The 23,415-nt window shown below is 47.6% G+C and overlaps 2 protein-coding genes across 3 annotated transcripts in view; one reads left to right on the top strand and one right to left on the bottom strand.

Annotated features, from left to right (window-relative positions):
* Positions 1 to 16,398, bottom strand: part of LOC115125441 (uncharacterized) — a 17,178-nt gene extending 780 nt beyond the window's left edge. Inside the window, exons 1-10 of the mRNA XM_029654955.2 lie at positions 16,242 to 16,398; positions 9,705 to 9,813; positions 9,593 to 9,638; positions 9,382 to 9,457; positions 6,566 to 6,679; positions 5,844 to 5,872; positions 5,401 to 5,552; positions 1,590 to 1,638; positions 219 to 261; positions 1 to 83 (exon numbers count right to left, since the gene is read on the bottom strand). The exon at positions 1 to 83 is cut by the window's left edge and continues 77 nt beyond it. Coding sequence (XP_029510815.2) covers positions 1 to 83; positions 219 to 261; positions 1,590 to 1,638; positions 5,401 to 5,552; positions 5,844 to 5,872; positions 6,566 to 6,679; positions 9,382 to 9,457; positions 9,593 to 9,638; positions 9,705 to 9,813; positions 16,242 to 16,356 — 816 coding nt within the window. The 5' untranslated portion in view covers positions 16,357 to 16,398. The remainder of the gene's footprint in view (positions 84 to 218; positions 262 to 1,589; positions 1,639 to 5,400; positions 5,553 to 5,843; positions 5,873 to 6,565; positions 6,680 to 9,381; positions 9,458 to 9,592; positions 9,639 to 9,704; positions 9,814 to 16,241) is intronic.
* A 9-nt stretch (positions 16,399 to 16,407) lies between these two features.
* Positions 16,408 to 23,326, top strand: zgc:101765 (uncharacterized protein LOC450036 homolog). Of its 2 annotated transcripts, none has more exons than XM_029654954.2 (5): positions 16,408 to 16,508; positions 16,944 to 17,301; positions 20,725 to 20,974; positions 22,341 to 22,499; positions 22,841 to 23,326. In XM_029654954.2, the coding sequence occupies exons 2-5, from the start codon at positions 16,970 to 16,972 to the stop codon at positions 23,018 to 23,020; spliced, it is 921 nt and encodes a 306-aa protein (XP_029510814.1). In that variant the 5' UTR covers positions 16,408 to 16,508; positions 16,944 to 16,969; the 3' UTR covers positions 23,021 to 23,326. The 2 variants fall into 2 exon arrangements, with proteins under 2 accessions (XP_029510814.1, XP_029510812.1); XM_029654952.2 differs by having other exon boundaries at positions 16,442 to 16,546.
* Positions 23,327 to 23,415: the final 89 nt, after the last annotated feature.

The raw sequence follows: 23,415 nt of genomic DNA, 5'->3' as shown, positions 1-23,415 counted from the left end.
TACCGCTCCTGGATGCACCTCTTCCCCTCCGTGACCCCCGCTGACCTCCATGGTCTCACTGCCACCGGTCACAGAGCCCCCGACTGACACACACACACACACACACACACACACACACACACACACACGTACACGTCACAGAAGGGGATGGAGGTAAAAAGGTAACCTCTTGATTAAGAACCAACAGCTCATCACTTCTTCAGGACTATCCCTCTCACCTGTACTCTGTGGGGTCTGGCTATCTGATACCACACAGTCTGCCTGAGAAAGAGAGGAGGGAGAGAGACAGACAGAGAGAGAGGGGGAGAGAGCGAGAGGGGGAGAGAGAGAGAGAGGGGGAGGGAGCGAGAGGGGGAGAGAGAGAGACAGGGAGAGAGAGAGACAGAGAGAGAGACAGACAGAGAGAGAGGGGGAGAGAGCGAGAGGGGGAGAGAGAGAGAGAGGGGGGGGAGCGAGAGGGGGAGAGAGAGAGACAGGGAGAGAGAGAGGGGAGGAGAGAGCGGGGGAGGGAGAGAGAGAGACAGAGAGAGAGGGGGAGAGAGCGAGAGAGAGAGGGGGAGGGAGCGAGAGAGACAGAGAGAGAGGGGGAGAGAGCGAGAGGGGGAGAGAGAGAGACAGGGAGAGAGACCGGGAGAGAGAGAGGGGAGGAGAGAGAGGGGGAGGGAGAGAGAGAGAGAGACAGAGAGAGAGGGGGAGGGAGAGAGAGAGAGAGAGACAGAAAGAGAGGGGGAGAGGGGGAGAGGGGTAGAGAGAGAGAGAGAGAGAGAGAGAGAGACAGGGAGGAAGAGAGAGAGAGACAGAGAGAGAGAGATAGAGAGAGACAGAGAGAGAGAGAGAGAGAGAGAGAGAGACAGAGAGAGAGAGAGAGAGAGACAGAGAGAGAGAGAACATTCAAGCCAATGAAGGACGCTGTATACTAAAAGACAGGAATCAGAACACCAACATCCTGCTGCTAATCCAACATCCAAACACACAGTCTTTCTCTCTCAGCTGAGATGTGATTCCATTCTCCATGATATACAGTGGATGTTTCCCAAACAGCCCCCCATTCCCTTCCTTTCTGTCTAGGGAGCATGCACTATGTAGTGATTAGGGTACAATTTGAGATCCATCCAGTCTGTCTATTTAATGTTTCTATTCTTATCTTAATGGGCTAGTTATTATCAAAGTTATTATCCCAGCTGACTGGACAAATGTAGCCCCCAGGGAGTAGTAAACAGACACAAGACACATTGTGTGTGAGAGAGAGAGGGAGAGAGAGGGAGACAGAGACAGAAAGACAGTGAGAGCGAGACAGAGAGAGAGACAGACAGCGAGAGACAGACAGCGAGACAGAGAGCGAGACAGAGAGAGACAGACAGCGAGACAGAGACAGAAAGATAGTGAGAGCGAGACAGACAGCGAGACAGAGAGTGAGAGAGAGAGACAGACAGCGAGACAGACAGCGAGACAGAGACAGAAAGATAGTGAGAGCGAGACAGACAGCGAGACAGAGAGAGAGACAGAGACAGAGAGAGACAAACAGAGAGACAGACAGCGAGACAGAGAGCGAGACAGAGAGTGAGACAGAGAGTGAGAGAGAGAGACACCTTGCCATCACCATTCTTTGCCTCCGTTTCCCCTGGTCTGAGAAGTTCACTGGGAGAGAGAAGGGAGAGGTTAAAAACAGAAAGACAGAACGAGGGAAGGAGAATGTAGCCGGGAGCGGTGTTGTGTCCGCTTTCACTCCTCTCTCTCCTGTTCCCTTCTTCCAGTACGTTTAACACACAAACACACCACCTGTCAACGAGATAACACTCTCAGGACACACACTGAACACACTTACTAGCATCAGGTCATGTTCGAGCACCGCTCTGTACAACTTGTATAAACTCAGTGTCTCAGGACTGCCTAGCCGTAGGCCTCAGAACCAGTCACCCATCAACACACACACACACACACAGGCACACACACACACACACACACAGGCACACACACACAGGCACACACACACAGGCACACACACACAGGCACACACACACAGACACAGACACACACACACACACACACACACACACACACACACACACAGGTTAAGAGAGGTGAAGCAGGACTGATGCTATTTAAATGATCTGTGTGATTTCTATTCTCGGTCATTTAATCCTTAAGAGTCTAAGCCAGGGCGGTTCTACTCTCTAACGTATAGAATTGTTTTCAGATGGTCATACCAAACAATACTTTAGTTCATTGATTTTTTTATTTTCAGGACACCCTTTGCCCTTTACTGCTATTAGCCGAGAGAAACCTGTTGAATAACGGATTCAGAAGACAGGAAGATATAGGAAGAGATACATGAAAGATCAGGATCGACCCATATTTAACTCCTTTTCCCCGGCACTAAACTACTTCCAGTTGTACAACTGACTAGGCGTCCCCTTTCTCTTTACTTCTGTACGTTTTAAAAGTGGTACCGGGCTGCCTTCAGACGAGCCTTGTGAGGGTTGACCTAGAGTACGCGTTGGTGAGAGTCTCATCTCTCCATAGAGCCTAACCGTTCAGACGCTACGGACGTTTTCTTGAGAAGACAGATTTTCGGGACGTCTCTTGGTCTGACAAACAAGCACTGTAGTTCTGAGACCTTCCATCTCAGATTCGTCTCCTGGTCTGACAAACAGCACTGTAGTTCTGAGACCTTCCATCTCAGATTCGTCTCCTGGTCTGACAAACAGCACTGTAGTTCTGAGACCTTCCATCTCAGATTCGTCTCCTGGTCTGACAAACAAGCACTGTAGTTCTGAGACCTTCCATCTCAGATTCGTCTCCTGGTCTGACAAACAAGCACTGTAGTTCTGAGACCTTCCATCTCAGATTCGTCTCCTGGTCTGACAAACAGCACTGTAGTTCTGAGACCTTCCATCTCAGATTCGTCTCCTGGTCTGACAAACAGCACTGTAGCTCTGAGACCTTCCATCTCAGATTCGTCTCCTGGTCTGACAAACAAGCACTGTAGTTCTGAGACCTTCCATCTCAGATTCGTCTCCTGGTCTGACAAACAGCACTGTAGTTCTGAGACCTTCCATCTCAGATTCGTCTCCTGGTCTGACAAACAGCACTGTAGTTCTGAGACCTTCCATCTCAGATTCGTCTCCTGGTCTGACAAACAGCACTGTAGCTCTGAGACCTTCCATCTCAGATTCGTCTCCTGGTCTGACAAACAGCACTGTAGCTCTGAGACCTTCCATCTCAGATTCGTCTCCTGGTCTGACAAACAGCACTGTAGCTCTGAGACCTTCCATCTCAGATTCGTCTCCTGGTCTGACAAACAAGCACTGTAGCTCTGAGACCTTCCATCTCAGATTCGTCTCCTGGTCTGACAAACAGCACTGTAGTTCTGAGACCTTCCATCTCAGATTCGTCTCCTGGTCTGACAAACAAGCACTGTAGTTCTGAGACCTTCCATCTCAGATTCGTCTCCTGGTCTGACAAACAGCACTGTAGTTCTGAGACCTTCCATCTCAGATTCGTCTCCTGGTCTGACAAACAAGCACTGTAGCTCTGAGACCTTCCATCTCAGATTCGTCTCCTGGTCTGACAAACAGCACTGTAGCTCTGAGACCTTCCATCTCAGATTCGTCTCCTGGTCTGACAAACAGCACTGTAGCTCTGAGACCTTCCATCTCAGATTCGTCTCCTGGTCTGACAAACAAGCACTGTAGCTCTGAGACCTTCCATCTCAGATTCGTCTCCTGGTCTGACAAACAGCACTGTAGTTCTGAGACCTTCCATCTCAGATTCGTCTCCTGGTCTGACAAACAAGCACTGTAGCTCTGAGACCTTCCATCTCAGATTCGTCTCCTGGTCTGACAAACAAGCACTGTAGCTCTGAGACCTTCCATGATGATTTCTATTCTCAGTATTATTTAAATGAGCCGTCTGATATCTATTCTCAGTGTTATTTAAATGAGCCGTCTGATGTCTATTCTCAGTGTTATTTAAATGAGCCGTCTGATGTCTATTCTCAGTGTTATTTAAATGAGCCGTCTGATGTCTATTCTCAGTGTTATTTAAATGAGCCGTCTGATTTCTATTCTCAGTGTTATTTAAATGAGCCGTCTGATTTCTATTCTCAGTGTTATTTAAATGAGCCGTCTGATTTCTATTCTCAGTGTTATTTAAATGAGCCGTCTGATTTCTATTCTCAGTGTTATTTAAATGAGCCGTCTGATTTCTATTCTCAGTGCCTCATTTAATCTGCTTACTTCTGCCTCAACAACTGTGTGTGTCTGAGAGAGTGGAGTGAGCGTATGTGTTCCCGTGTATGAGTGAGAAAGTGTTTGTCAATGTGACTGTGTGTGTGCGAGAGTGTGTATTTGTGTGTGAGCTGAATCATTATTGTCGGCCCGCTGCTCTGACTGACAGGCTGATGGAGATGGCGCCCGATTCTCTCACCACCCCGTCTGAACTTTTCATAACGGAATGACTGGTGTGTGTGTGGCTGTGTGTGGCCGGTGTGTGTGAGACTGGAGTGTGTGTGTGTGTGGCTGGTGTGTGTGTGACTGGTGTGTGTGTGGCTGTGTGTGGCCGGTGTGTGTGTGTATGTGGCCCGGTGTGTGTGTGTGGTTGGTGTGTGTGAGACTGGTGTGTGTGTGTGTGTGACTGGTGTGTGTGTGTATGTGGCCCGTGTGTGTGTGTGTGTGTGGTGGTGTGTGTGTGTGGCTGGTGTGTGTGTGTGTGTGGCCCGTGTGTGTGTGTGTGGTTGGTGTGTGTGAGACTGGAGTGTGTGTGTGTGTGGCTGGTGTGTGTGTGTGTGTGTGACTGTTGTGTGTGGCTGTGACTGGTGTGTGTGTGGCTGTGTGTGGCCGGTGTGTGTGTGTGTATGTGGCCCGGTGTGTGTGTGTGGTTGGTGTGTGTGAGACTGGTGTGTGTGTGTGTGTGTGACTGGTGTGTGTGTGGCTGTGTGTGGCCGGTGTGTGTGTGAGACTGGTGTGTGTGTGTGTGGTTGGTGTGTGTGAGACTGGTGTGTGTGTGTGTGTGGCTGGTGTGTGTGTGTGACTGTTGTGTGTGTGGCTGTGACTGGTGTGTGTGTGGCTGTGTGTGGCCGGTGTGTGTATGTGGCCGGGTGTGTGTGTGTGGTTGGTGTGTGTGAGACTGGTGTGTGTGTGTGACTGTTGTGTGTGTGGCTGTGACTGGTGTGTGTGTGGCCGGTGTGTGTGTGTATGTGGCCCGGTGTGTGTGTGTGTGTGTGTGAGACTGGTGTGTGTGTGACTGGTGTGGCCGGTGTGTGTGTGTGTGTGTGAGGTAGGACAGCAGGCAGGAAGGAAGGCAAAGGACACACACACACACACACACACACACACACACACACACACTAATACACACTCACTGATGTATGTACACACACACACACTAATACACACTCACTGATGTATGTGTGACTGTGGTCTCTGCATGATGAGACAGTCTCTTTGTTGTGGTGTTAGGGTGCCCCAGTGTGGTGGTCCTGTCTTACTGCGCTTGGCCTGGCACTCATGACCACTGGCAGGAAGGAGGGGGATGCCTTCTCCTGCTCTCACCTGCACCATGAACCAGCCCTGGGTTTAAACACTATTCCTAATCTCGTACATAGCGTTTGATTTAGCCTGCCTGGAATACCAGAATGGGCGGAGTTTACCGTTGTATTCTACTGGTTCTATTGGGCCGTTCTATTGGGCCGTTCTAGGTTCAATCAAGTATCATTAAAATGATTGAAATGATTTCGAATAGTATTTGAACCCAGGCCTGCCACAAACCTAAATGAGCTTTGAGAGTTGAACAAAGACAACACTTCATGTTGTAGTGATAACAGAACAGAGAATAGTACTCACTGGTGTCCAGCACTCTTCCACACACATCTCTGGAAGAAAAGAAAAAGGTAAGAAGTACACTCACCTATGTGTGTGTGTGTGTGTGTACAGGTTCTCACCTGTGTGTGTGTGTGTGTGTACAGGTTCTCACCTGTGTATGTGTGTGTGTACAGGTTCTCACCTGTGTGTGTGTGTGTGTACAGGTTCTCACCTGTGTGTGTGTGTGTGTACAGGTTCTCACCTGTGTGTGTGTGTGTGTACAGGTTCTCACCTGTGTGTGTGTGTGTGTGTGTGTGTGTACACAGGTACTCACCTGTGTGTGTGTGTGTACAGGTTCTCACCTGTGTGTGTGTGTGTGTACAGGTTCTCACCTGTGTGTGTGTGTGTGTGTGTACACAGGTACTCACCTGTGTGTGTGTGTGTACAGGTTCTCACCTGTGTGTGTGTGTGTGTGTGTGTGTGTGTGTGTGTGTGTGTACAGGTTCTCACCTGTGTGTGTGTGTGTGTGTGTGTGTACACAGGTACTCACCTGTGTGTGTGTGTGTGTGTGTACAGGTTCTCACCTGTGTGTGTGTGTGTGTGTGTACAGGTACTCACCTGTGTGTGTGTGTGTACAGGTACTCACCTGTGAGTGTGTGTGTGTGTGTACAGGTACTCACCTGTGTGTGTGTGTGTGTGTGTGTGTAGGTACTCACCTGTGTGTGTGTGTGTGTGTGTGTGTGTGTGTGTGTACAGGTACTCACCTGTGTGTGTGTTGTTCTCTAGGTACACAGTGACTAGGTAGGGGTAAGCAGACAGCTTCTCTCCTGACATCTTCTCAAATTTAAACTTGGACACTCTCTTCCACTTACTCTTGTCTGGTCAGTCAGCAACGTCAAGAACAACAACATCAACAACTACTACAACAACAACAACTACTACTACAACAACAACATAAAGATAATTCGTAAAAATCAAAATAACTTCACAGATCTTCATTGTAAAGGGTTTAAACACTGTGTCCCTGCTTGTTCAATGAACCATAAACAATTAATGAACATGAACCTGTGGAACGATCGTTAAGACACTAACAGCTTACAGACGGTAGGCAATTAAGGTCACAGTTATGAAAACTTAGGACACTAAAGAGACCTTTCTACTGACTCTGAAAAACACTAAAAGAAAGATGCACAGGGTCCCTGCTCATCTGCGTGCTGCAAGGAGGCATGAGGACTGCAGATGTGGCCAGGGCAATAAATTGCAATGTCCGTACTGTGAGACGCCTAAGACAGCACTACAGGGAGACAGGACGTACAGCTGATTGTCCTCGCAGTGACAGACCATGTGTAACAACACCTGCACAGGTTCGGTACATCCGAACATCACACCTGCGGGACAGGTACAGGATGGCAACAACAACTGCCCAAGTTACACCAGGAACGCACAATCCCTCCATCAGTGCTCAGACTGTCCGCAATAGGCTGAGAGAGGCTGGACTGAGGGCTTGTAGGCCTGTTGTAAGGCAGGTCCTCACCAGACATCACCGGCAACAACGTCGCCTATGGTCACAAACCCACCGTCGCTGGACCAGACAGGACTGGCAAAAAGTGCTCTTCACTGACAAGTCACGGTTTTGTCTCACCAGGGGTGATGGTCGGATTCGCGCTCATCGTCAAAGGAATGAGCTTTACACCGAGGCCTGTACTCTGGAGTGGGATCAATTTGGAGGTGGAGGGTCCGTCATGGTCTGGGGCGGTGTGTCACAGCATCATCGGACTGAGCTTGTTGTCATTGCAGGCAATCTCAACGCTGTGTGTTACAGGGAAGACATCCTCCTCCCTCATGTGGTACCCTTCCTGCAGGCTCATCCTGACAGGACCCTCCAGCCATGACAATGCCACCAGCCATACTGCTTGTTCTGTGTGTGATTTCCTGCAAGACAGGAATGTCAATGTTCTACCATGGCCAGCGAAGAGCCCGGATCTCAATCCCATTGAGCACGTCTGGGACCTGTTGGATCGGAGGGTGAGGGCTAGGGCCATTCCCCCCAGAAATGTCCGGGAACTTGAATGTGCCTTGGTGGAAGAGTGGGGTAACATCTCACAGCAAGAACTGGCAAATCTGGTGCAGTCCATGAGGAGGAGATGCACTGCAGTACTTAATGCAGCTGGTGGCCACACCAGATACTGACTGTTACTTTTTATTTGGACCCCCCCTTTGTTCAGGGACACATGATTCAATTTCTGTTAGTCACATGTCTGTGGAACTTGTTCAGTTTATGTCTCAGCTGTTGATACTTGTTATTTTCATACAAATATTTACACATGTTAAGTTTGCTGAAAATAAACGCAGTTGACAGTGAGAGGACGTTTATTTTTTTGCTGAGTTTCCTACTACTACAACAACAACTACGACAATTACTACAACAACCACTGACAGTCACCTGGTATTCACCAAGTATTTACTGAGATAACTTGGATTTTCCCAGGGTAACGCCAACTTGTTTACTAAGTCATTGAGATACCCTGGGAAAATCCAACTTAGTGTGTGAGGAGGAGACGGTCCAGTGTGTGAGGAGACGGTCCAGTGTGTGAGGAGACGGTCCAGTGTGTGAGGAGACGGTCCAGTGTGTGAGGAGACGGTCCAGTGTGTGAAGAGACGGTCCAGTGTGTGTGAAGAGACGGTCCAGTGTGTGTGAAGAGACGGTCCAGTGTGTGAGGAGACGGTCCAGTGTGTGAGGAGACGGCCCAGTGTGTGAGGAGACGGTCAGGTGTGTGAGGAGACGGTCCAGTGTGTGTGCAGTGTTTCCCGCTAGGTTTTCAGTAGCGGTGGCAATATTTGCATGGGGGATTTGGTGTCCTTTTGCTATAGGGGGGTCCGGGGGCACAGAACATTTTAGAGGCCCTCCTCTTGGCTACAGAGACAAAATGTTGCCGTTTTAAAGCAGATTTTCCTGCAATTGTACACATTTTGACATGAGGCTGAGATAAAATGCAGTTTTAAAGCTATTATCCTGCAATTGGACACATTTTGTCATGGGGCTGAGAGAAAATGCAGTTTTAAAGCTATTATACTGCAATTGGACACATTTTCTCATGGGGCTGAGAGAAAATGCAGTTTTAAAGCTATTATCCTGCAATTGGACACATTTTCTCATGGGGCTGAGAGAAAATGCAGTTTTAAAGCTAATATCCTGCAATTAGACACATTTTTGCCATGGGGCTGAGAGAAAATGCAGTTTTACAGCTAATATCCTGCAATGGTACACATTTGCCATGGTTTATGCTGTGTGCCTATGCTATTTGAGTGACTCAAACACTATAACAAATAGGGCTCCATGGCATTTTTTAAATTTTAGATTCTCCCTGACTGTCTATTTTTTATTTAGTTGATTAATATTTCTCAAAGATGATTTTCTTTTAAAATATATAGGTCCATTATCTTTTCTACATACTTTATATCTTGTTTTAGTCATTTAAGTTTACAAGGAAAATGATTTACAATCCCCAAAACTGGGTGGTGGCAATCACTGCTAAATGAATGTTGGGGGAAACACTGGTGTCAAGACAAGGAAGGATACAAGGGTAGACAGTGAAGTGTGGGGTAGTGAACGGCTGGAGACAGTCCAGGTTGGCTAGCACCGCTCTAATGGTATTCTACACGGAGACAGAAACACGGATGAATTCATTCATATATTAATTCATTCATGAATGGATGGATGAAATAATGGATGGATGAAAGGATGAATGAATGGAAGGATAAAATAATGGATGGATGACACAGTGTCCTACCTCCAACTCCCGATTGACAAACTCTTCTCCCATCAACTTCACTTCACTGTGGAAATATAATGTCCACTAATCAGCCTGGTGTCACACACACCATATATATATATATACACACCTGCAGTTATTGCCTCCCCTGATCTTGAACTTGTAGACATGTTGTCCAGCCTGGAAGAACCTGGTCTCAGGCAAAGGAAAGGAGAAGGATTGTATAGGCATGGTCCACGCTGAGAAGAAAAAGATGAATGAATGAATGTGATAGGGTACTGGAAAGCCACGGTCCACCCCTCCGCTCTAAAACTCTAGGCGACATTCTGCCTTCTCTCTGCAGTTCTATGTCATTACCCACGTCCCACGTTCATGTGTTTTCCGTAAACAAGCGCTCTAACATGGCAATAAGGCCGCGTGGGAACACTAACCCCAATCTGATCAAGGTTTCTATCAATTTATTTATTATTTCATCGCTGATGTGAAAAATTGAGGTCCTTGTGCTTCCAAAACAGCACCGCATGTTACTGTTCACACCAAGTGACAGGGATCTTAACAACTCCACCTTTACAGAACACAGGGACCTTAACAACTCCACCTTTACAGAACACAGGGACCTTAACAACTCCACCTTTACAGAACACAGGGACCTTAACAACTCCACCTTTACAGAACACAGGGACCTTAACAACTCCACCTTTACAGAACACAGGGACCTTAACAACTCCACCTTTCCAGAACACAGGGATCTTAACAACTCCACCTTTCCAGAACACAGGGACCTTAACAACTCCACCTTTCCAGAACACAGGGACCTTAACAACTCCACCTTTACAGAACACAGGGACCTTAACAACTCCACCTTTCCAGAACACAGGGACCTTAACAACTCCACCTTTCCAGAACACAGGGACCTTAACAACTCCACCTTTACAGAACACAGGGACCTTAACAACTCCACCTTTCCAGAACACAGGGACCTTAACAACTCCACCTTTCCAGAACACAGGGATCTTAACAACTCCACCTTTCCAGAACACAGGGACCTTAACAACTCCACCTTTACAGAACACAGGGACCTTAACAACTCCACCTTTACAGAACACAGGGACCTTAACAACTCCACCTTTCCAGAACACAGGGATCTTAACAACTCCACCTTTCCAGAACACAGGGACCTTAACAACTCCACCTTTCCAGAACACAGGGACCTTAACAACTCCACCTTTACAGAACACAGGGACCTTAACAACTCCACCTTTACAGAACACAGGGACCTTAACAACTCCACCTTTACAGAACACAGGGACCTTAACAACTCCACCTTTCCAGAACACAGGGACCTTAACAACTCCACCTTTCCAGAACACAGGGACTTTAACAACTCCACCTTTACAGAACACAGGGACCTTAACAACTCCACCTTTACAGAACACAGGGACTTTAACAACTCCACCTTTCCAGAACACAGGGACCTTAACAACTCCACCTTTCCAGAACACAGGGACTTTAACAACTCCACCTTTCCAGAACACAGGGACCTTAACAACTCCACCTTTCCAGAACACAGGGACTTTAACAACTCCACCTTTCCAGAACACACGGACCTTAACAACTCCACCTTTACAGAACACAGGGACCTTAACAACTCCACCTTTCCAGAACACACGGACCTTAACAACTCCACCTTTACAGAACACAGGGACCTTAACAACTCCACCTTTACAGAACACAGGGACCTTAACAACTCCACCTTTCCAGAACACAGGGACCTTAACAACTCCACCTTTCCAGAACACAGGGACCTTAACAACTCCACCTTTCCAGAACACACCTTCTTCCAATGATCGTTATTGTGTAATGCAGCAGTTCCCAAACTAGGGGTCCCTGACATGAAAAATAGGGTCATGGGAGAATTTCCAAAATCCCCCCCCCCCCCCCAAAAAAAAATATATATATACACACACAAAAAAAAAATATATATATTATAATATCATGTTTGTATCTTGATAATCATTGTAATGTGGTTCACCTTAAAATTCTAAATAAAACGATTCTCATCTAAAGGATGTAATTCAACCAGACAGCGCCCTGATATCATGGTAAAAGGCCACACAGCGCCCTGATATCATGGTAAAAGGCCAGACAGCGCCCTGATATCATGGTAAAAGGCCAAACAGCGCCCTGATATCATGGTAAAAGGCCACACAGCGCCCTGATATCATGGTAAAAGGCCACACAGCGCCCTGATATCATGGTAAAAGGCCACACAGCGCCCTGATATCATGGTAAAAGGCCACACAGCGCCCTGATATCATGGTAAAAGGCCACACAGCGCCCTGATATCATGGTAAAAGGCCACACAGCGCCCTGATATCATGGTAAAAGGCCACACAGCGCCCTGATATCATGGTAAAAGGCCAAACAGCGCCCTGATATCATGGTAAAAGGCCAAACAGCGCCCTGATATCATGGTAAAAGGCCAGACAGCGCCCTGATATCATGGTAAAAGGCCACACAGCGCCCTGATATCATGGTAAAAGGCCAGACAGCGCTCTGATATCATGGTAAAAGGCCAGACAGCGCTCTGATATCATGGTAAAAGGCCAGACAGCGCTCTGATATCATGGTAAAAGGCCAGACAGCGCTCTGATATCATGGTAAAAGGCCACACTTCCCACAGTAAATGGCGAGACCTGCTACACTATGAAACCACACACCATTACAGAGACTTTAATATTACCGCCAGCAATTGATATGGTGAAACCAACGTGTGGGGAGGCAGACACACTGAAACTCACATCAATACCTTTGTCAGATAACACTGTTAAACTAAGAATTTATGCTATTGCTAGCAATCAAGAAGAAACTCTGACTGAACGACTCAAAAACTCCCCAGATGATGCTCTCACAGCTAACGTCCACTTGGAGGGCCGAGATGACCATGCGTTGACTTTTGTTCGCTATACATGTCGGGCTATATTGACAAAAAACAGATTCCATGGGATCGAAGATGGGGCTTCATCTATGGTGGGACGGCAGGCAGGCCTCTGCACTCTAGTTATGAATGTGTCTCCCTCTGCCATATGGACACATTGTATGATACACCCACTGAGCTAGAATGGATACACCGAGAGCAACTGGTGGCAAAAGAGCTGGACACAGAACTCAGAGATATACTGCAGCAGGTAACTTCCATTGTAAACCACATCAAACCACATCCACTGCGCTCACACCTGTTCACAAAACTACGTGGAGAAATGGGATCAGAGCATGACGATTTTTCTATTTCACACTGAGGCTTAGTGGTGAGTGAAGCTTGGTGGTGAGTGAAGCTTGGTGGTTAGTGAAGCTTGGTGGTTAGTGAAGCTTGGTGGTTAGTGAAGCTTGGTGGTGAGTGAAGCTTGGTGGTGAGTGAAGCTTGGTGGTGAGTGAAGCTTGGTGGTGAGTGAAGCTTGGTGGTTAGTGAAGCTTGGTGGTGAGTGAAGCTTGGTGGTGAGTGAAGCTTGGTGGTGAGTGAAGCTTGGTGGTTAGTGAAGCTTGGTGGTGAGTGAAGCTTGGTGGTGAGTGAAGCTTGGTGGTGAGTGAAGCTTGGTTGTTAGTGAAGCTTGGTGGTGAGTGAGGCTTGGTGGTGAGTGAAGCTTGGTGGTGAGTGAAGCTTGGTGGTTAGTGAGGCTTGGTGGTTAGTGAGGCTTGGTGGTTAGTGAGGCTTGGTGGTTAGTGAAGCTTGGTGGTTAGTGAGGCTTGGTGGTTAGTGAGGCTTGGTGGTTAGTGAAGCTTGGTGGTTAGTGAGGCTTGGTGGTTAGTGAGGGGGAGTGTTGGAAAGATGTTTCCGCATTGAGAGAGGAACTGTTGTCATTCACAATAGATGTAAGAAAACAGACTTGGTTTACTTTCTGTGTAATGAAAAGAAAATGTCTCCTTGCCTATGTAACAGACATATTTGGGAAAGTGAACGAACTGAACCCAAGCATGCAGGAGAAATACAAAAACATTCTACAGATGAGTGACAAAGATGGCCCCGAAGAACATGGCTGACATTTTACATTCTCCCAACCAATTGAGAAATTATGTAATTTTTTGTCTTAACTTATTTTGTACATAATGTTGCTGCTACCGTCTCTTATGACCGAAAATAACTCCTGGACATCAGAAAAGCGATTACTCACCGCGGACTGGAAGCAACTTTTTCCTTTAACAAGTCCAACTGTCACGCCCTGACCTTGGTTATCTTTGTTTTCTTTATTATTTCAGTTAGGTCAGGGTGTGACAAGGGTGGTATGTGTGTTTTGTCTTGTCTAGGGTTTTTTATAATTCTATGGGGTTTTGGTATGTCTAGGTAAATGTAGATCTATGGTGGCCTGAATTGGTTCCCAATCAGAGACAGCTGTTTATCGTTGTCTCTGATTGGGGATCCTATTTAGGTTGCCATTTTGGTTTTGTGGGTTATTGTCTATGTGTAGTTGCCTGTCAGCACTCGTGTCTTATAACCTCACGGTTGTTTTGTTTGTTTAATGATGTTCTTCGTGTAAATAAAGAATAATGTATTCTTATCACGCTGCGCCTTGGTCTCCTCGTTATGACGAACGTGACACCAACGAGAAGGATATCCTGCTTTCACTGGAACAGGCCCAAATGCACACCTTTTGCGTGAAGAAAAGATGCCGGAAAAGGGGATAAGTGCATTAATAAGTGCATTGATGACGTCGTCCCCACAGTGACTGTACGTACATATCCTAACCAGAAGCCATGGATTACAGGAAACATCCGCATGGAGCTAAAGGCCAGAGCTGCCTCTTTCAAGGAGCGGGACACTAATGCGGACGCTTATAAGAAATCCTGCTATGCCCTCAGACGAACCATCAAACAAGCAAAGCGTCAATACAGGATTAAGATTGAATCCTACTACACCGGCTCTGATGCTCACCAGATGTGGCAGGGCTTGAAAACGATTAGACTACAAAAGGGAAACCCAGACGCGAGCTGCCCAGTGACGCAAGACTACCAGACGAGCTAAATGCCTTTTATGCTCGCATCGAGGCAAGCAACACTGAAGCATGCATGAGAGCACCAGCTGTTCTGTGTGATAACACTCTCGGTAGCTGATGTGAACAAAACCTTTAAACCTTTAAAACAGGTCACTACATGATTCCATATGTGTTATTTCATAGTTTTGATGTCTTCACTATTGTTCTACAATGTAGAAAATAGTAAAAATACAAAAAAAAACTTGAATGAGTAGGTGTCCAAACTTTTGACTGTTACTGTATATACAGTGCACTCAAAGTATTCAGACCCCTGGACTTTTTCCACATTTTGTTATGTTACAGCCACAATACCCAATAATGACAAAGCAAAAACAGTTAAAAAAAAAAGTTTTGCAAATGTATACAAAATAAAATATCACATTTACATAAGTATTCAGACCCTTTACTTAGTACTTTGTTGAAGCACCATTGGCAGTGATTACAGCCTTGAGTCTTCTTGGGTATGACTCTACAAGCTTGGCACATCTGTATTTGGGGAGTTTCTCCCATTATTTTCTGCAGATCCTCTCAAGCTCTGTCAGATAGGATGGGGAGCGTAGCTGCACAGCTGTTTTCAGGTCTCTCTAGAGATGTTTGATTGGGTTTTGGCTGGGCCACTCAAGGACATTCAGAGACTTGTCCCAAAGCCACTCCTGCATTATCTTGGCGTTGTGTTTAGGGTCGTTGTCCTGTTGGAACCTTTGCCCCAGTCTGAGGTCCTGAGCGCTCTGGAGCAGGTTTATATTAATGATCTCTGTGTACTTTGCTCAGTTCATCTTTCCCCGAACCTGACAAGTCTCCTAGTCCCTGCCGCTGAAAAACATCCTAACAGCATGATGCTGCCACCACCATGTTTCACCGTAAGGGTGGTGCCAGGCTTCCTCCAGACGTTACGCTTGGCATTCAGGCCAAAGAGTTCAATCTTGGTTTCATCATACCGGAGAATCTTGTTTCTCATGTTCTGAGAGTTCTCTAGGTGCATTTTGACAAACTCCAAGCGGGCTGTCACATGCCTTTTACTGAGGAGTGGCTTCCCTCTGGCCACTTTACCATAAAGGCCTGATTGGAAGGCTGCAGAAATGGTTGTGCTTCTGGTTCCCATGTGTTTGATGCCATTCCAGCCATTATTATGTGATGGTGAGTTGAGAAGACAATCAGAAATACTGTTAGAATGTTTTTCAATTGACTGCCATAGCCCCAAATAAAAAAGTTTACATTGGCTGCTAATTACATGGTTGTTGTCACGATAATTTTCAGATGTAAAAATGGGGTCGTGGGACAAAAAAGTTAGGGAATCTCTGCTGTTACGTAAGTGAGTCATGATCAAGGGGTAGGTCCACTGCTCACTACTAGCAGGACAAATCAGATTAGATGACTTTGGTAGGAACTGAGAAAATGATTCATGAATGGATGAATTCATACGAGAAATGTCGTTTGAATTAGTTAACGTTAGATTGCTACTGTTAGCTAGCTAGCTAACGTTACTAATATAGTCACTCACACAAAGGCTACCTCTTCTACTAGCTAGCTAGCTGATCTAGTAAGGTTAATTATTAACTAACTGTGTATGTTGTGGTGCTGACAAACTCCTCACAACTGAAACATAAAACCTGTTAACGACACGGTAAACACAAGCATACCGTAATTCACCGATTCAGGGCACCCACAATTTTCAAAACCAAAGCCGCAACGAAACCGGTCACAGGATCTGCTCGCTCGCGTTGCAGCGAGGGACAAGTTCCCGCCTCCAAGCATCTTTCTTCTCGCTAATTGGCCAACGCTTCATCCAGTCATCGTCTTCCTCGCTCGTGTCTCTATGGTGACGGAGAACAGGAAGTTTCACAAAAAAGTCACATGAGTGATTCACGTTGAAAGGTTTTATGCTGCAACAGACAATTTACAAGCATGTTTGTACAATTTTTTTATCAACACATCTATTAAATGGGTATTTACAATTACTCGTATGTCAGTTAAAATTGTGTATATTCTTTATATGCATGCCGTACTAAATCGAGGTAGAAATTGCTTGTTGTGTTATTGTAATTCATCGCTAACGTTAGCTAGCCATGGAAGTATCCGAACTTTTGAACTGTCATAATTAGTGTAATTATGCTACACGCACAATCTCTATGTAGCCTTGAGAAGATACTCTGCCATTGTTTTGATACTTGATTGTGCTGTTGCCAAGTAATATAATGGCAATAGTCACAGTTTTGGTTATGTTTCAGCCAACACACCCACCAGTCAATTGCCTTCTAGCCCCCGGATAGCGGCTGACACAGTCCCCATTTTGTTATTCTTCTCTCATTTCTCCCTCTCTTTTCTCTCCCTCTTTCCCCCAGTGTCCAGGTACCTTCAACACCCCTAGATGTCTGATCCTCAGCCCTCTCCCTCCGCCCCCACCCTCTCCATTTCTCCCATCCACTCCTCCCCCACCCCATCTGTTCTGCTCAACACCGGGGCCAGGATGCCTCTCCTGGGTCTGGGTACCTACCGGCTCCGCGGCCCTGATGAGATCCTCCAGGCCGTCGACGCAGCGCTCTCCACCGGCTACCGCTCATTTGACACGGCCTCTGTCTACCGGAACGAGGCTGACCTGGGTCGAGCACTGCGGCGACTCCTACCCGAACACGGCCTCTCCCGAGCAGACGTCTTCATCACCAGCAAGCTGGGCCCCAAGGACCAGGGCTCCAGAGCCAGGTACAGGGATGTAAATTAAAGCTAGAAGGAAATGTGCCAAAATGTTGGATTCTCAAATGTCGCATGGTATAGCCTAGGACTGGGCGATATGGCCCAAATGTTGCATGGTATAGCCTAGGGCTGGGCGATATGGCCCAAATGTTGCATGGTATAGCCTAGGGCTGGGCGATATGACCCAAATGTCGCATGGTATAGCCTAGGGCTGGGCGATATGGCCCAAATGTCGCATGGTATAGCCTAGGGCTGGGCGATATGGCCCAAATGTTGCATGGTATAGCCTAGGGCTGGGCGATATGGCCCATGGTATAGCCTAGGGCTGGGCGATATGGCCCATGGTATAGCCTAGGGCTGGGCGATATGGCCCATGGTATAGCCTAGGGCTGGGCGATATGGCCCAAATGTTGCATGGTATAGCCTAGGGCTGGGCGATATGGCCCATGGTATAGCCTAGGGCTGGGCGATATGGCCCATGGTATAGCCTAGGGCTGGGCGATATGGCCCATGGTATAGCCTAGGGCTGGGCGATATGGCCCATGGTATAGCCTAGGGCTGGGCGATATGGCCCATGGTATAGCCTAGGCGATATGGCCCATGGTATAGCCTAGGCGATATGGCCCATGGTATAGCCTAGGCGATATGGCCCATGGTATAGCCTAGGCGATATGGCCCATGGTATAGCCTAGGCGATATGGCCCATGGTATAGCCTAGGCGATATGGCCCATGGTATAGCCTAGGCGATATGGCCCATGGTATAGCCTAGGCGATATGGCCCATGGTATAGCCTAGGCGATATGGCCCATGGTATAGCCTAGGTGATATGGCCCATGGTATAGCCTAGGCGATATGGCCCGTGGTATAGCCTAGGGATGGGCGATATGGCCCGTGGTATAGCCTAGGGCTGGGCGATATGGCCCGTGGTATAGCCTAGGGCTGGGCGATATGGCCCGTGGTATAGCCTAGGGCTGATATGGCCCATGGTAGGCTGGGCGATATGGCCCATGGTATAGCCTAGGGCTGGGCGATATGGCCCATGGTATAGCCTAGGGCGATATGGCCCATGGTATAGCCTAGGCTGGGCGATATGGCCCATGGTATAGCCTAGGGCTGGGCGATGGCCCGTGGTATAGCCTAGGGCTGATATGGCCCATGGTATAGCCTAGGGCTGATATGGCCCATGGTATAGCCTAGGGCTGGGCGATATGGCCCATGGTATAGCCTAGGGCTGGGCGATATGGCCCATGGTATAGCCTAGGGCTGGGCGATATGGCCCATGGTATAGCCTAGGGCTGGGCGATATGGCCCATGGTATAGCCTAGGGCTGGGCGATATGGCCCATGGTATAGCCTAGGGCTGGGCGATATGGCCCATGGTATAGCCTAGGGCTGGGCGATATGGCCCGTGGTATAGCCTAGGGTCGGGTATAGCGGGCTGGGCGATATGGCCCGTGGTATAGCCTAGGGCTGGGCGATATGGCCCGTGGTATAGCCTAGGGCTGGGCGATATGGCCCCTAGGGCTGGGCGATATGGCCCATGGTATAGCCTAGGGCTGGGCGATATGGCCCATGGTATAGCCTAGGGCTGGGCCCATGATATGGCTGGGCGATATGGCCATGGTATAGCCTAGGGCTGGGCGATATGGCCCATGGTATAGCCTAGGGCTGGGCGATATGGCCGTGGTATAGCCTAGGGCTGGGCGATATGGCCCGTGGTATAGCCTAGGGCTGGGCGATATGGCCCGTGGTATAGCCTAGGCTGGGCGATGGCCCGTGGTATAGCCTAGGGCTGGGCGATATGGCCCGTGGTATAGCCTAGGGCTGGGCGATATGGCCCGTGGTATAGCCTAGGGCTGGGCGATATGGCCCGTGGTATAGCCTAGGGCTGGGCGATATGGCCCGTGGTATAGCCTAGGGCTGGGCGATATGGCCCATGGTATAGCCTAGGGCTGGGCGATATGGCCCGTGGTATAGCCTAGGGCTGGGCGATATGGCCCGTGGTATAGCCTAGGGCTGGGCGATGGCCCGTGGTATAGCCTAGGGCTGGGCGATATGGCCCGTGGTATAGCCTAGGGCTGGGCGATATGGCCCGTGGTATAGCCTAGGGCTGGGCGATATGGCCCGTGGTATAGCCTGGGCTGGGCGATATGGCCCGTGGTATAGCCTAGGGCTGGGCGATATGGCCCGTGGTATAGCCTAGGGCTGGGCGATATGGCCCGTGGTATAGCCTAGGGCTGGGCGATATGGCCCGTGGTATAGCCTAGGGCTGGGCGATATGGCCTAGGGCTGGGCGATGGCCCGTATAGCCTAGGGCTGGGCGATATGGCCCATGGTATAGCCTAGGGCTGGGCGATATGGCCCGTGGTATAGCCTAGGGCTGGGCGATATGGCCCGTGGTATAGCCTAGGGCTGGGCGATATGGCCCGTGGTATAGCCTAGGGCTGGGCGATATGGCCCGTGGTATAGCCTAGGGCTGGGCGATATGGCCCGTGGTATAGCCTAGGCTGGGCGATGGGCGATGGCCCATGGTATAGCCTAGGGCTGGGCGATATGGCCCGTGGTATAGCCTAGGGCTGGGCGATATGGCCCATGGTATAGCCTAGGGCTGGGCGATATGGCCCGTGGTATAGCCTAGGGCTGGGCGATATGGCCCGTGGTATAGCCTAGGGCTGGGCGATATGGCCCAAATGTCATATCATTGTATTCTTCTAATTGTTTGCTGTATTTGATGTTTTTGAATAGTAAAAGTTATTCTTTATGAATAGTGTGTGGCAACACGTACATTGTAAGTGATTTCAATGGGTCTTTTTCCATTAGCGGCTAACACGATTTAGCAAAAACGTGCTAAGGAAAGATAAACTAGCTGTTTGCTGATGTAAGAAACACAAACTAATAGTGTCATTATAGAACGCTAGTGGATTTATATTAAGAATGAAAGTTCAAATAGAATCGTTGTCATCAACATTGTTTCATGTGCTGCATTGACCATGCAGACTGAACACGAGTGTCTTGTGGTCAAGCAACAACAAATGCCCTCCTTGAGTGACAGGGGGCGGGGCTAGGACTGTGTGGAAAGTGGCATGGAGAGAGAGAGAGGGAGCAGAGAGTGTAACGTCCATTTTCGAAACTATAGAAGTTGACGTTACACACGACCTATCACATTTAATAAACCAAGCATTCAAATAACGTTATAGAAGGTAAAGTAAAAACCCAAACCGGTCCGTCCATAACTACTGGTGTATATAGTAAAATACGGTATACCGCCCAGCCCTAGTGTAGCGTAGGACCTTTGGCTAATAGAATGCCATCTGGGCCTGTAGAAATTATGGTCTACTAGCCCGGCTGGCCAGTGCCCAAAATGCTGACCAGGTATGTACAAATATGACTCTAATCAGTCATATTGTTTGCATTTCAAACTCTGTTCCACAGGGACGGAGCTCTGAGGAGTCTAGAACTGCTGGATCTAGACTATATAGATCTATACTTGATCCACTGGCCAGGGACCCAGGGTCTGGGGGTGGGAGACAAGCGGAACCCAGAGAATAGAGCTCAGAGCTGGGCAGTGTTAGAGGAGCTCCACGCCCAGGGGAAGCTGAGGGCCATAGGGGTGTCCAACTACACCCCAGGACATATGAAGGAGCTACTGGAGGGGTGTTGTGTCACCCCCGCTGTACTACAGGTAAACAAAAACAAACTAACATTGCGCCGTGCTACAGGTAAACAAAAACAAACTAACATTGCGCCGTGCTACAGGTAAACAAAAACAAACTAACATTGCGCCGTACTACAGGTAAACAAAAACAAACTAACACCGCGCCGTGCTACAGGTAAACAAAAACAAACTAACATTGAGCCGTGCTACAGGTAAACAAAAACAAACTAACACCGCGCCGTGCTACAGGTAAACAAAAACAAACTAACACCGCGCCGTGTAACAGGTAAACAAAAACAAACTAACACCGCGCCGTACTACAGGTAAACAAAAACAAACTAACACCGCGCCGTACTACAGGTAAACAAAAACAAACTAATATCCTGCCGTACTACAGGTAAACAAAAACAAACTAACACCGCGCCGTACTACAGGTAAACAAAAACAAACTAATATCCTGCCGTACTACAGGTAAACAAAAACAAACTAACACCGCGCCGTACTACAGGTAAACAAAAACAAACTAACACCGCACCGTGCTACAGGTAAACAAAAACAAACTAACATTGCGCCGTACTACAGGTAAACAAAAACAAACTAATATCCTGCCGTACTACAGGTAAACAAAAACAAACTAACACCGCGCCGTACTACAGGTAAACAAAAACAAACTAATATCCTGCCGTACTACAGGTAAACAAAAACAAACTAACACCGCGCCGTACTACAGGTAAACAAAAACAAACTAATATCCTGCCGTACTACAGGTAAACAAAAACAAACTAACACCGCGCCGTACTACAGGTAAACAAAAACAAACTAATATCCTGCCGTACTACAGGTAAACAAAAACAAACTAACACCGCACCGTGCTACAGGTAAACAAAAACAAACTAACACCGCGCCGTACTACAGGTAAACAAAAACAAACTAACACCGCACCGTGCTACAGGTAAACAAAAACAAACTAACACTGCGCCGTACTACAGGTAAACAAAAACAAACTAATATCCTGCCGTACTACAGGTAAACAAAAACAAACTAACACCGCGCCGTACTACAGGTAAACAAAAACAAACTAATATCCTGCCGTACTACAGGTAAACAAAAACAAACTAACACCGCGCCGTACTACAGGACAGACATAAGATTTGTCCTGATATCAACTATAAACCTTAAGTATTCACAGTTTACTGTTGTACTTGTCCTGGTTTTAAACTATACAGTGCCTTGCGAAAGTATTCGGCCCCCTTGAACTTTGCGACCTTTTGCCACATTTCAGGCTTCAAACAAAAGATATAAAACTGAATGACCAAAATGTCAATTTCACTTTGGATAAATGACCATTCGGTATTATAAATCTGAAATGTTATTGAATAATCTCTCCGTCCAGGTAGAGTTCCATCCCCGTCTGTCCCAGGGTGAGATGAGGCATCTGTGTGGGGAGAAGGGTGTCTGTTTCCAGGCTTACTCCTCCCTGGGGACTGGCTCTCTCCTCCAGGACCCTTTAGTGGTCCAGATTGCACAGGGATATGGCCTGACCACTGCACAGGTACTGTGTCTGTCCGAGTGGGTGGAGTGTTCCGGAAGTGGCAATACACCCTAATTAAGTCATTTGATTCCTTTCCTTCTCCCCTTCTATGTTCCTTCTATGTTCTGGAAGTGGCAATACACCCTAATGAAGTCATTTAATTCCTTTCCTTCTCTTCTCCCCTTCTATGTTCTGGAAGTGGCAATACACCCTAATGAAGTCATTTAATTCCTTTCCTTCTCTTCTCCCCTTCTATGTTCTGGAAGTGGCAATACACCCTAATGAAGTCATTTAATTCCTTCTCTTCTTCCCTGTTTTGTTCCCCATCTTCCCCTGGCTTATTCCTTCATCGTGTGTGACAGGTGCTGCTCAGATGGGCGGTACAGCAGGGTGTCCCCGTCCTACCCAAGTCATCTCACCCCACCAGGGTAGCAGAGAACGGCCACGTGTTTGACTTTGAGCTGACTGCTGAAGATATGGAGAGGCTGGGGGGGATGGACTGTGGACAGAAATACTGTTGGGACCCTTCACAGGTAGCCTGAGGTAGCAGGATAACCCAGTGGAGGAGATGGGGCCTGTAGCCCAAAGACTACTGCTTTGAATGCCTTGACGTTAGCCTGAAGCTACATACTCACTGACTGACTGGATTGCTATGAAGCAAACGTTGATAAGATGTCAAAGTATCGACAGAACTTAAGTTTCCCACTGAGATTCTTGAACTAAGAGTAGATTTTTTTTTTTTTTTTGCAACACACAAAGACATCTGAGGAAGATTATGATACCAAGATCAATGCTATTATTTTTCATGTGATATTTGTTACAAATGATTAAAATCTGTATTAATTTGATAGTTTCACTGTAAATATTGTCCTCATATCAAGTGACGATGTTATTTAATAAGTCGGTGTGTATATACATTTTAATAAAATGCAAAAAA

This window comes from Oncorhynchus nerka, linkage group LG12 (assembly GCF_034236695.1).
Source record: "Oncorhynchus nerka isolate Pitt River linkage group LG12, Oner_Uvic_2.0, whole genome shotgun sequence".
NCBI classification, from domain to species: Eukaryota; Metazoa; Chordata; class Actinopteri; order Salmoniformes; family Salmonidae; genus Oncorhynchus; species Oncorhynchus nerka.
Note: the sequence above shows the minus strand (reverse complement) of the source record. Positions and strands in the feature narration are given on the sequence as shown.